Raw genomic sequence first — 13771 nt, forward strand, 5'->3', positions numbered from 1 at the left:
GATGTCAGTGTTGTATATCTCCTTTCAGTGTAATCTGCTGCAAATGACATTCAGGGGCTCACTATGTCTGCTATCCTCAGTAACATGAGAAGATGGTGATGATGGACCTGCAGCTGATCCACTCTCTGTGGCTCTGACCAAGTTACTGTTTGAGATACAGTAACCACAGGGGCAGGTGGAGTAGTCAGATCAGTCAACAGGCTCATTGAGAATATGGTACAGAGACCTATCACACAGGGTCTGTTCTAACCTAACAAACCTTGTCTTCATTTGAAACTTTTTTTTAAAAACAAAGATTTTAGTGGTAATATCAATACATTTTTTTACCTGGTTAATTTGGTTATCATGCCTGTACATTTACTTAATTACAGTATTGAATTCTTCCATATCTGTTATTAAAAAAACATAGGACAAATTATGTTTGTTCAGAAAAAAAAACTTTTCATTCCTTTAAGGGTCCTTGTAACTGCTGATGATAATAATAACTGTGTAATACCATTATACAGTGACACTGTGATATTTACTGGTACTGTGAAAATCTCATACAGTTTCAACTCTCTCAATTCAGGCTTAAAGTAAATGAGCACCCTGCTTAGCCATTCGGCGATATGAATGCAGATAATTTAGTTTTGCGATACAACAATGGTTACCATCTAAATAAAATACTAAATAGGGAATTAAATAAAAAATTTTTTTTAAAGGCCGCTTTGTTAAAATAAAAGCGTGAAAGGGAGAACAATATAAATGTGATCTGCAGATCACAACGCACACGCTTCACCCTCCCCATTTCAACCGTGAGGGAGAAACTATGGTAGCCACAAAACGCGCCAAAAATTGGGAACAGCCTTGTCTAGAGCCAGTGTTTGGTTTGTCCATTCTGGGCTACTGTAGAAACATAGTGATTCAACATGGTGGCCCCTGAGAAAGGCAACCCGCTGCATCTGTAAATAAAAACAGCTCATTCTTAGGTAACAGAAACAATTTCTATATCCAGGTGATTATACATTAATGAAAACATACCTATGAATATTATATTCCATTTATATTCTGACAATAGATCCTCCTGAATGAAACAAACTGGACCTTTAAAATATGTATTGATTCCCTGTAGGGAAAAGTCAAATAGGCACAACAGTACAGGGGAATGCAGTGCAATGAGTAAACAAAGAGAATAAAATACAATAAAATATAAAATATATACACTATATATAATACAGTAGAATATGGTAAACACTAGCAAATTTTACTACATTATTTTTTAAATGGTTTACTTCAATCTAAAACATCTTGGTGACAAAATGTAGTGTCCTGGCATGTACATGTCCATACCAACACCTTCATAACTAATCATTTTATAATCATGTTTTCTAATTCGACTTACCGAATGCTTTCGCTGACATTAACACTACCGCTTTGGGCTGAGAATGAATGAGCCCTGTTCCTGCTCTGCTTGGAGTATGATCTGATGTAGTCTTGATGTTGACTGTTCTGTTTGTTTTTGTAATATCTGATTTATATTTTTACCTTGCATGTACTCTGCATTCTTTAATGTCCAGTCATGGATTGACTGATTCTTTCCAGCAGCCCCTGAAGGCAGCATCATTACCACCACCCTCTGTCAGACAGTGACGTCAGCTCCCAGCTAGACGGACAGTCGGAAGCTTCGGGCGCAGAGACAGTGTTGACGTTTTGTTTTGATCGCTTATCGTGTGGATTTTTGGACATCACGCCGACATTATCCGCAGATTTAGAAGCCCGCACTTCGACCCTGCCGTCACGCCTCAGTGCGGGGATCCAGCAAAGATGAAATGGATGTTTAAAGAGGACCATTCCCTCGGTAAAGGGGTTTGGGTTGTTATGAAACAAGAGATGTTCTTGTCATGTCATGCACCCTCCTTTCTGTTCTGCTTTCGCCTCCGCGTCCATTTGGCCGTGTCATTCCACACGGCTGCAGGAATGCATGCTTGTCTCAGCAAATGACTGATCCCTGCTGGATCCCTCTGCATGCCTCACAGCGCATGCTAACATGTTGTGCCTGTCAAATGACCGCTGTCACAATCGGCTTCACCTTTCACATTGATACATCATAGCAGTCGGCTGATTTCTCCTTGAAACGTTCTCTTGCATGGAGACATTTCCTCGCCAAATTCCATTCAAGCATCTGACAGTTTAACGTTGCCTTGCTTATATTAAATCCCTGGCAGAAAAAGCCTTGGTAGAACATTGGTAGAACATTGGTGGAACATTGGTAGAACATTGGTAGTGCAGTTAATTCGACAGGACAGTCCACCATGAAATGAAACACTTTTTCTCAATAGAACTTTTTTGCCTTGCTGCATGGTACCACCCTCCAGGGTGTATTTTGCTGACTAAAGACAATGAGGATCTCAAGCTAAACAAATAATAAAAAGCAACACATTTAATTAAAATTAGTAGTGAGTGAATTGAACATTGTTTGTAGAATTTGTTCCAGAGAACTAGGTTTCAGGGGGAATATTAATTCACCACAATTTTGACTTGAGTTTGGTTGTAAGTTCTCTCCATACTCAGATAGATAGATGGAGCCTGATAAGTGGCATGTATGTTGCGGAGCTCCTCCACTCCTGTCAGCTCCATCCTTCAGATTCTCTTCATGTAACCTTTATCTCCTTTTTAAAGAAACACTGCTGACAGTTTTGAGATGTCTTGCAAAAGTAGGCCTCTTATCTGGGCTAATGAACCCACCACATCTTATCACCCACTGCCTCGCCCTCCTCTGCTCAGTGTCTGCCTGCTGCATCGGCTCCTGCTCGCTAACAGTTCCGGAAATAGATGCACTAACCTGCTGTTTGATAATGAGAAGAGCTACAATGTTTAGTATAACCTTATAAACACAGTTGATATGTCTGTTCAGGCCGCTGCCAGCCTTTATGCTGTGCTCCATCCCTCCTATGGATCACTATACCGCACCAGGCTTGCTGTGTTTGGCAGTAAGGTAGAGAGGAGGCTCCCAAGAGGCCTCACTCATCCCTTTAATCTCTGACTTCCTGTTTGTTTCCTCTCTGTCCCTCAGAGCACCGATGTGTGGAGTCAGCCAAAATACGCAACAAATACCCTGACAGAGTACCGGTGAGTGGGGGGGGGGGGGCAGACGGAGTGAGTGACAGAAAGTTAAGAGATAAGGAGTGAGGGTTTGGGTGGGTGAATGGCAGTAAGGGATGAGAAAGAGGAGAATGAGTGAGTGTTCAAACAGATTAGGATTTAGATAGAGCTCAGAGAACTGGGGTCGCAGCTGTAACACATGTGAAGTCTGAGAGCCTCCATGACTTACAAAGTTCCCCCCCTTTGTTAATCACCAATATATATATATATATATATATATATATACACACAGTAGGCCTATAGCTCATCATTTCATTCACTTTATGAAGAAAACCAAATTAAATTATGATTTATTTATTAGTTTGTATTATTAATTTATAACTTAAAGAAAACTTCAATTTAGCTAGCTAACGAATGATGTGGATTAGCTAGCTAGTTAGCTAGCATTTAGCTAACATTAGCTAGCTATCTTAAGATGTGGCTACATATGTTCCTTTTATGTTTTAACCATTCACTGTGTGGTTGTGTTTTCAACATAGATGAGCCTAGCATATAGCATATCTAAATACAGAAAATGAGGAAGTTGACAGAGGCTTGCTCAACTTGGGGGGCGGGACTTGGCAATGGTCAGTTAACTTTTTTGGCCATTGTTCAAACCAAACTGAAGCCCCATATCTGCTCAGTTTAAGTTATTAGTTTTTTTATACCAAAATACAATATATATTTTTTTTCATGCTGTCCAAAATATAGTTCTGAGGAGAAACATCGACCAATTTTCATTTTGAGGAATAAAGAAATGATAACAAATCAAATATCATCAATGCCCAAAGTAATGACAAAAACTGCTACTGTTTATATGTGACGTCATACTACATGTAGGCTTTATTTCATCCGGCTAACAAACGCACACCCACCATCTACACACCTTTTAAAAAGCCTGTGAGGTAACCTCTGCCACGCTGGCATGGAGGGAATACGGGCCACCACTTAGAGCCGAGTGTACAGAGTGCGTACAGAGGGAAGCTGTGGACAACAAAAGGTGTTACACTGCCTGGTCCTAGGAAATGCATACCCAGAGTCTTTTGTGTGAAAGATGCCTGTTAAACTCAATCCCTTTATCTAGTTCTTGCATGCTGCACCTGATCTTAGATCTAGATCAGAATTTGTGTTCACCACTGAAGGGGATCGCAAACAAGCAAGGTAGAACTGCCCAGTGGATCAGATGACTGTGTGGTGTGAATGCGGCCGCTCGTAGTGATGAACCCACACAGACTTATCTGACTCATCAACCCTGTGTTTCCGACATTGCAGGGATCTGTTTTCTTACAACCCTGTTGTACTCTACCTGCCCTGCACCAAATGAGACAGAGTTAGCGTCTAGCTCAGGGATCTCTAACCTTTTTGAGAGTGTGGGCTGCCTAAAAGGAGACAATTGTCGGGAGACTCTGTTTACTTGACAGACATCCACGTTAAATCAATGCTTTCAATAGAAAAGCACAGCAGTGTGTATGTCTACCTTTAATCATTTTCATAAACAGGGTTGAACCAGTTTGATATGGAATTGCGGGTGTGGATGGCCTCCATGTGGAACACAGCGAACGAACGCTGAATGCAGAAAGGCAGAGGGTATAGGGAAGCATAGTTTGAACTCAGAACATGTAATAAAGGCTAGTCTCAAGATACTTTTTTAATTCAGAAAAACACATCAGTAATTTATGTAAGTGTTTTGACACAGTGGAACCCATTTGCTCACTTCTTTGCAAGTGTTATGTAAACAAATATAAAGATTGAGATTACAGAACTCTGTGGGCGCCTCATAGGCCACGTTGCAGACCCCTGATCTCGCTGGTGAACATAATGTTATATTATATTAGACCAGACACAGTTTTAAGTCTGACAAGGTTTGGTTGTACTTCATCAGGTTCAGCAGATTCAGACAAACTGATATTATAACGTCCTATAATGGCCTTAAAGGTCCTCTTACAACAGTGCACTCCAGAGTAGAGCTGCAATGATTAGTCGATTCATTGATTAGTTATCTGTTAAATTAATTACTAACTATTCTGATAATCTTTAATTGTTTCCAATCCAAATATTCTGATTTTAGCTTCTTAAATGTGAATATTTTCTGGTTTCTTTAGTCCTGTATGACAGTTAACTGTATGTCTTTGGGTTGTGGACAAAAAGAAGACATTTGAGGATGTCACCTTGGGAAGCAGTGATCAACATTTTTCACCGCTTTCTTACATTTTATGGACCAAACAACTAATGGATTAATTGAGAATGATTGAAAGAGTAATCCATAATGACAATAATAATATTAATTGTCAGTTGCAGCCTTACTCTAATGAGCAGCTAACATTTACAGAACGGTGGATATTATTATATATTAGAGTGTACTGAGATTTGCAACCCATGCCACAACATACAGTGTTAAAAGCCCAATTTTTCTGTTGATGAATGTGCTCCAGGTGATAGTGGAGAAGGTCTCTGGCTCTCAGATAGTGGACATTGATAAGAGGAAGTACCTGGTGCCCTCCGACATCACAGTGGCCCAGTTTATGTGGATCATCAGGAAACGCATCCAGCTGCCTTCAGAGAAAGCCATCTTCCTCTTCGTCGACAAAACGGTCCCCCAGTCCAGGTGAGATCAGCAGTACGGTCTGCAGCTGTAATAGTGGAAATAAAAAGGCAACGGCACAGTGGCCACGGCCCAGCTGGTGCATGATGTAAAATGACTGTGGAGCTTTTTGCTGATGGTTTTATTTGTTTATGGTAATGCTGGTCAGAATCAATGCTGACATGATTTATGAATGTAACAGAGCAGCAAAAAAGATTCACATCATTCTGTAGAGGGACTTTTATTTTTACACTCAGTATAATTCATCTAAACAAGACATCTGTCTTTACAATGATTGTGATAATGAAGTTTATTATCAACAATTTACTATGTGTTGGATACACTTCTGTTAATCTCTCTCTCTGTGTACATAAGTATATATATCATATATATATATATATAAACTGGGAACACTATTTTTTACAATAATTAAAAACAGTCCACCTTATTTCTTTCCCTGTTGTTCCAAAAAATCTAAACGAAAAAAATCTAAATCCAAAAACATATTTTTTAGTAAAGTAAAGAAGGCTGGCTGTTTTTATTGATTGTAATTTATAGTGATCCTAGTTTGATCCTTGATTGACTATGAAGACTTTATAGTCATGAAAAAGTGTTGAATGCTTAAAGGGACACATGTTAGTGACCAGTGAAACGTATCGTTATCTGAACAAAAGTGTTCATAGATATTTTAATGCAGAAATATTATATTATAGCTTTAAAGCAATATGCAGTGAAAGTTGAAGTCTGACTTTCCCATTTGTGTGTACTATGTGCAGTGTGTTTATCTGTCTATCTGTTTTAGAACATATGACCTGAGTGTGTGAGTAATCAATCTCCCTGTGAGGACCAAGCCACCCCCCCCATGTATCCATACTGATCTGATTTCTCTGTTTACACTATTGACATGCAGATGTGGTGCAAATACATGCAGTATATCTGAGGAATCTGACCTGCTTCTCACAGCTTTGTATTGTATTGATAATGCTTCTCTTGTGGAAACTGGCTTACGCCTATTGTTAGTTCAGTGCACCTATAGTTCTTAAAGAGTAAACTGCACCCTCTCGCCCTGCCAGCTAATGGTGACAACATGCTCTTTCTTGTAGTACGTAGCATGGTGGATGTGGTCACAAGCAGAACAGATCAAACCTGACCACATCTGGCTGTGTGGAGGCCTTAAAACTATTCGAATGCCTTCAAGTTCTAATCTTTAAAGGGGTGCTATTATGCTCATTTCTAGCACTATATTCTTAGTCTGAGACTCCACAAGAGTGGCTTTGCAAGATTCTCTCTCTCATTTTTAGCTTACATTGACCCTTCCTGCAGCCCCTCAGTCCATCCTCTGTCCGAAACAGTCAGCCATTCCTGCTTTAGATATACATTGCCTACCAAGCATGAGGGATTTACAGGAAACAATGTCTATATGTAATCCAGCGCAATCTCATTTTATTTATTTCACACATCACTTTATCTCATTGATAACAGTCTGCCATTTTAGTTTCATGTTGCCTTAAGTGACAAGTCATGTTGTAAGCACTTAGCAACTTGACCTCAAATTCCCCTAAATGCGTCCTATTAGAGACCCAATTTGGCCATTGTGTTGGAGTAGGATACACCTGGGCTAAAGGTTATCCAAGCAGAGATACTCCCCCACAGAATCCCTCTGGATGAATAGGAGCTGAAAGGAAATACTACAGTCACCACTTCCTTATTGTACTGATTGATCTGAGACCAAGTTATTATGTGTCACACGTGTGAAATGTATATTTTCGAAGTTTTATCTTACTCTGGTAAGACAAAGGGAAAGTGTACTTCCCAAAATGTTGCACTCTCTTTAAACGTCAGAATTGATCTATTAAGTGTGATCCACCTCTACTCACTGCACAAATGTTAAGGCAGATGCACTCCATATCCAGGGAGCTGTTCCAAAAAGCAAGTTCACTGGGCTACCTTAAAACCTGAAACATCTTCATATCTGGAACATGGACTAATATAAAAGAAGACTTGGGAATAGGCCATTTCCCCCAGTAGACAATTTGATTTGTCCTAGTAGTAAAAGCGTGGGGGTAATGGTGCTATCCATTTGTCTCGTAAATCCCCCGCCTGAGTTGCTCTGACGCGCGAACGTGACGTAATTGCCTGGCTTGTACCACTTATAGCGTTCCATTTGTCTTTGGGCATTTGCTACACGACGACTCGGAAAGAACATGGACGCCACCCGTGCAGCAGCTGTCTTGTTATGTTTTGTCTCGAGCCACCAGGGGCAGTGGCAGGCTAGTGTTATTGTTAGCTACATTAGCCTATTTAGCAAACCAGCTCGAAAACAAAACTTTACATTGAATTGCACGCACAGCAACACCGTGCAATGCTTAAATTGGTGACCGGACTAAAGCAGCAATGTAAACAAGTGTGTTAAAATCGACATTAAAACGACCAACGTAGTACAAATACAAAGAAAATACATCTCAATACGGGCGCTGCCATCTTTGTTTTGCGAGTCGTACGTTCCTCCTCGTTCAGCTCGGTGTACTCTGAGGGGCCCCGAGTGGGACAGTTGATATTACGACCAAAAGGGGGTGTGTCTCGGTGAAATGTCGCGAGATAGCAGCGAGATTTAGCGAGATTACCCAACTTGGATTTACGAGACAAATGGATCGCACCATAAGTAATAACATGACGGCTCTGTTCTATTCAAGTGTCCTAGGCCCTATTTACATGACAGCGTTTTTTGCGTAAAACAGTCAACTTTTGTGGTGGTGACAGTGCCATTTTGGGGCCCTGAAAAAGCTAACTTTTGAACCCGGGTTCCAGAGTGCAATCTTTTGGAAACACCACCCATACCGTCGTCATGTAATCGGTGACGACATGTCCCCACTTGACTACTACGCGCTTGGCTATTGAGTTTTCAGCGCTGAGCAACATCGTCTCACTTCATCGTCCGTCCCGACAAAACTGTTTTCCTAACTTAAATACATAACATAAACAAGCAATCTTGATACAGATTTGTTTCCCTTTAAGAACTGTGACCAAAGTACATACTAAACAAGACGTTTTACAATGCAGAAATAAACTTGTCAATGCGCTCTAGTGGACAAACTATGTAATGGCAACACTGTCTACATTATTTCAAACAACACAGTATATTTGGCATTTCGGTGCTGCTATTTCTGGCAACTTACCTGCTGACATTTTCAACATTGTAGCTTACAACAGCAGCCACATTTACTCAGACTGAGATAAGCTAAAATGATCCGATAATATGTGCCATGCTAATCTATTGGTTGGGCTCAATTCCATAAGCAGGATGGATGATGCCTAGAGAGACTTTAGAATTTGAAATGACTTGCATAATGCATTCTTTATTGTATTCTTTACTGTATGTTGTTCTTCAATAATGAGGACACAATTTCGTATCTGCAACATTTCTTGACTCAGATTGCATTTCCCTAAATGTTTGTGCTTTTGTTGTTGTATGCGTTTTGTCCATAGAGACTGCCGTAGGTTTTAGCATAGAAAACTTATTTCAAAATACAGTCGATCAGCACAAAACAACACTGGAGATGTAAATATAATCGATTCTACTTCATTCTGTGTGTGATCTAATAAGGGTCTGCTTTCTGCTGTGTGTTGCAGTCTGACTATGGGCCAGCTGTACGACAAGGAGAAGGACGAGGACGGCTTTCTGTACGTGGCCTACAGTGGAGAGAACACCTTTGGTTATAAGGCCTTTTATACAACACGGGGTTAATGCTTCACTGAATATCAGTCACACACACACACACACACACACACATACACTGACGCTGTAGGGCCCGACATATTGGTGCACAATGTTTCAGACATTTGGGTCTTATGTGTTGCATAGTAATGCACCTACACACGTGGCACAGTCATTTCTGGTCCAGTTTTGCTACTAAAAATACACATTTATGGTGAAAACTAACTACACCAAAATGTTACAATTAATCAAAGTCGTTCTAATTTATTTTAGTTTTTGGCAGGATCAGATGATCGTTACTGTCAACAAATGCTTGACGTCAGTTGAGGAGAGAAATATCTTTAACACTGCCGTATAATAAGAATAGCAATCACCACACGTTATAGGCACGTCCGTTCCAAGTATCGACATGTATCGGTATTAGATTACAAAAACATTGTGACATGCCAATCATCACACATTACCCCATCATGCTACATTTATGTGTTGTCTCAGATATTTGTGTTTGGCTGAAGTGAGAAAGAAACCCTATAATCACGTGACTACAATCATTAACCACATTATGGATGTATTTGTATGGCTTATCATATCCTGTATAAAAACTTCAGTATGTAAATTCAGTGGCACTCAGCACTATGACTGGCTATGAGAACAGCTATGTTCATGTGAAAGAGGGCAGCTCATGCTATTGAGCACTTTTTACAGTCCCACCGCAAAACACTAGCCAACTAGCTAACAAATACGGGATACATCAATCATTAGCTAGCTAGTTAGGTTAGTTTGCTACAGATGCTAGCTAACTGGCGAGCTAATCTACGTTAATCGTTAGCTAGCTGGTTACATCTGGTAGCTAATGTTAGCACAACGCTAGCTAACTAACTAATATACTTCATTCATTAGCTAGCTATTTAGTTTGCTTAATTGCTTAAGTTAATTGTTAGCTGGCTGATGTTAGCAAAACACTAGCTAATTCACTAGCTAACAGTTGGTGTGGATTAGCTAGTGTTTTTCTAACTTTATCTAACTGAAGGTGTCACTTTTATCTTTTATTCTTTTAAAAACCTGTCTTTTCAATGTAGATTAGCCTAGCACATAGCATATGTCAGTACAGGACAGGAGGAAGTGGACAGAGGTTCCAAAGGGTCGGGGGTCTGTCAGTGAATGATGGCGCTCAAGGCCAGGGACCAGCGTCGGTCCCTGGGATGTTACCCAGTGCTTCCCTGCCCTGCTTTTGTGTATTTGCACATTATGTTGGCTGAATAGATGTCAGCGTCACCATGGATTCAAACTCATGATGCCAACAGCAAGCCATGAACCTCAGTGACCTGCTAAAGAAATCCAACACTTTACTTGAAGTTTATTGTGTCGTGTATTGTTTTACACACACACATACATACGTACATTTTCATCACAGGGCACCAAAAAGAAAATGACCACCACTTAAAAGGAAAACTCGCTCAGTTCCTCTTCTTATATTCTCAATCTGTAACATTCTGCCCCAGAGATACTCCGTGAGGAAGTTTTGCACTTTACCCATTCTCCCTCAACCTGCGCTGTCTACCTCTACATCAGTCAGTGGTTTCCTACACTACCCAGAATGCCTTCTGACAACCTCAGACATTTTAACAACACAGGTGTAACTAATATTTATTAGTAAAGGCTGCATTGCTTTTAGGAGTTTAGTTTGAGGTTACTCGAATCAGTGGCATGGATTCAGAAACACCATCGTTAATTTGATTAATGTCACCTGCTATGACAGGTCAAAATATCTGCTGTGAAAAAGGTTTGTACCGAAGCATTGAAGTTGTACCAGAATTTTTGTCTGCATGAAGACTTGATTCTAATTGGCTGCAGGATGTCCAATTATTCTTAATAAACTGTCAAATTATATTTAGTGTTTGTCAGCCATACACAGACTTTGAATCTTCCTAGCGTAATGTAATACTTTCCAGCTCGTAAGGGAACCAAACTGAACTGAAGGGTTCTATGAGAGGAGCAGACTAGAAATATCTCAAGATGTATCCAAGGTTCATCCTATTTACTGGAGTTGTGAACGTTTCCATTGCATAAGAATCTTATGGGAGGGTAATGATTGTTTCAGGTATTAGTTAAACCCCCAGGTGTTACTATAACTAAAAAACTTTAAGATTTTGATTGCAAAATGCATAAAAATATACTGGTCTTCATTTTTTTCCTTTGCCAAGTGACCATGGTTTAAGTGGGATAATGTCCTTTGGGGTGCCACAACCACTTGTTTTAGGTCAATTTCTTCAGCTTTAAACACCTGACAGACGGCACCTGATACCTTTAACTCATGTTGTGTTTTGTGTAAAAGCATTCTGGAAAATGTAAGAAATCATGTCCTGCAGCAAAAGTAGAGGAAGCAGGTCATACAATAACTCAGTATGTAGCAGTGGAGGAGGATCTAAGCAGGGATTATTCCTTTTGAGACTTACCACTCACCAAAACAACTGTTTACACCCCACTGTGAATACAAATAAGGAGGCTACTGCATTGCCTTTAGCTGTTCTACATTCTACAGTCCAGCTCGTAGAACTGATCCAAGTTCAAGTTCAAGTGTTTTTAGAGGGACAACTGCTAATACACTGTGAGCCATCAGCACATTACACAACTGATGCATGATGATAACACCAGAAACATTATTTTGACACATTATTTTCCCATATGTTCCTGGAATGAGTGTGTCATGGCTGAGATATGTGGTACTTGACCCTGTCCCTGTCCCTTCTGTCTTACTTTAATGATTCAAATACAGCGGAAAAGTTGGTAAATAAAATCACTGAGCGTGCAGAAATAATGCTTTCACAATTGTTAATGATTAAATATACATATTTAATGTACTTACAGTGAGCTCTGTGTTCAGGACCGTGGTGGGAATATATAGCTCTGTAATTCACATCTCCACTACTTCAAGTAAAGAGTTGCTCTCATCTTTGGCTGCACAGGTTTCAGAGTTATAAAATCAGAATTGCTTGGTATCGTTCTTCTCTTCACTCAGATGACTCTAAAGCTGACATTTTGGCTGCAGCTGTAGTCTTTGGTGCTGAATCAGAGTAAGACATCTGGTGTGTTTCCACCTTTTACCTGACCCATTATTCATATTTGTGCACCACAAAGCTCATTCAGGCTTTTAAACATGGTATGTAGATGTGTAAAATATTGATGCAATGCTATGATATTCAGTATTGTTTTATTTCATCAGTGTTGTATGTTTGTTAAATATATCTTGAAGACGTAAAGGAATTTTAGATATTTGAAAAAGGTAAGGTAGCTGGAAGACCTGACCAATAAAAATGAATGTAAAATAAATCAGAAAGGTTTTTGGTCTTATTCAAATGGAATGGAATTAATATGTCAGTACACTTATACTTAATATTTGCTCAAAATTAAAAGAACCCTGTGCAGTACTATTAGTTCTGTGGAGCAATGTTTTAGATGTTTTCACACAAAGGCAGGGACACCGCTGATCAACAGCTGGTGGCTATAAAGTGCAAAGAAATGTAGCAAAGCACCCAAGAAGGCAGTGAAGAAGACTGCTGGCAAGGAAAAATGGATGTAAACCAAGCGGTAACCCTTGTGGCTGAAACCAACACAGAGGTAAAAAAACCTACAGTTCCTCTAACGGCCACTAGAGGCTGGCTCCAGAAGTGAGTCTATCTCCATAAGGCCCCATATTAAAAGGCCCAACTTCACAGCACAAATCAACACATTTACAGCCTGGTACAAAAATTTGTTTTGGTCTCTGGGGCTACACTAATGAAAACATATCTATGAATATTACATTTCTGCCAAATGTTACACACTGGACCTTTAACTTCCTCCAAAAGACCCCTAAATCTTTAAAAATCTCCAATGCAGAGGAATGAGGATGACATTAAATACACAGTGTAACGCTTCCTGGTCATAACCTGCAACATGCTGTTCAGTATTAGCTGAGCTGAATGGAATCTGCTGTGCTAAAGCAATAAGACATCTGATCCACAGTGCCTGCATTGATTTGGTGTCTGGTCTTGGATGAAGGCCCCAACTGTTGTGCAGAAACATGCAGGTTCAACTTATTCATTGTCTTCATGAATGAGTAGGTGTCCCAGAGGACTGGAATCTATTCTAACATGCCCTAGAAACACCCTGGACAGGTTTACAGGTCACCACAGGCTGAATACACCAAACCGGATCAGAATGCCTGTGGGAGAGCATTCAGACAAGGACTGGAAATCGAACACAGAACCTTTTTTTCCATGTGTGCTGTGTTTTCAGAGCATGAACTCCAGGCAGCTGCAGTCGCAACGTGTTACGCACATTGTGAAAATAAAACCATCATCTGAGGACAGTGG

The 13771-nt window shown here is 40.0% G+C and overlaps 1 protein-coding gene across 1 annotated transcript; it reads left to right on the top strand.

The window, feature by feature from the left end:
- Positions 1-1634: 1634 nt before the first annotated feature.
- gabarapl2 (GABA(A) receptor-associated protein like 2) lies at positions 1635-12746 on the top strand. Its single transcript, XM_051383371.1, has 4 exons — positions 1635-1837; positions 3053-3108; positions 5553-5725; positions 9332-12746. Exons 1-4 carry the CDS (start codon positions 1804-1806, stop codon positions 9444-9446), a joined length of 378 nt encoding a protein of 125 aa, XP_051239331.1. The 5' UTR covers positions 1635-1803; the 3' UTR covers positions 9447-12746.
- The last annotated feature ends 1025 nt before the right edge of the window (positions 12747-13771 follow it).

Source organism: Dicentrarchus labrax, unplaced genomic scaffold, assembly GCF_905237075.1.
Source record: "Dicentrarchus labrax unplaced genomic scaffold, dlabrax2021, whole genome shotgun sequence".
Lineage (NCBI taxonomy): Eukaryota > Metazoa > Chordata > Actinopteri > Moronidae > Dicentrarchus > Dicentrarchus labrax.

Excerpts from the sequence above, each read along its gene's own strand:
- gabarapl2 (XM_051383371.1), top strand. The coding sequence starts at position 1,804 with ATGAAATGGATGTTTAAAGAGGACCATTCCCTCG. Across the intron at positions 1,838-3,052 it reads TAAAGAGGACCATTCCCTCG|AGCACCGATGTGTGGAGTCA; the intron begins GTAAAGGGGTTT and ends TCTGTCCCTCAG. Across the intron at positions 5,726-9,331 it reads AAAACGGTCCCCCAGTCCAG|TCTGACTATGGGCCAGCTGT; the intron begins GTGAGATCAGCA and ends TGTGTGTTGCAG.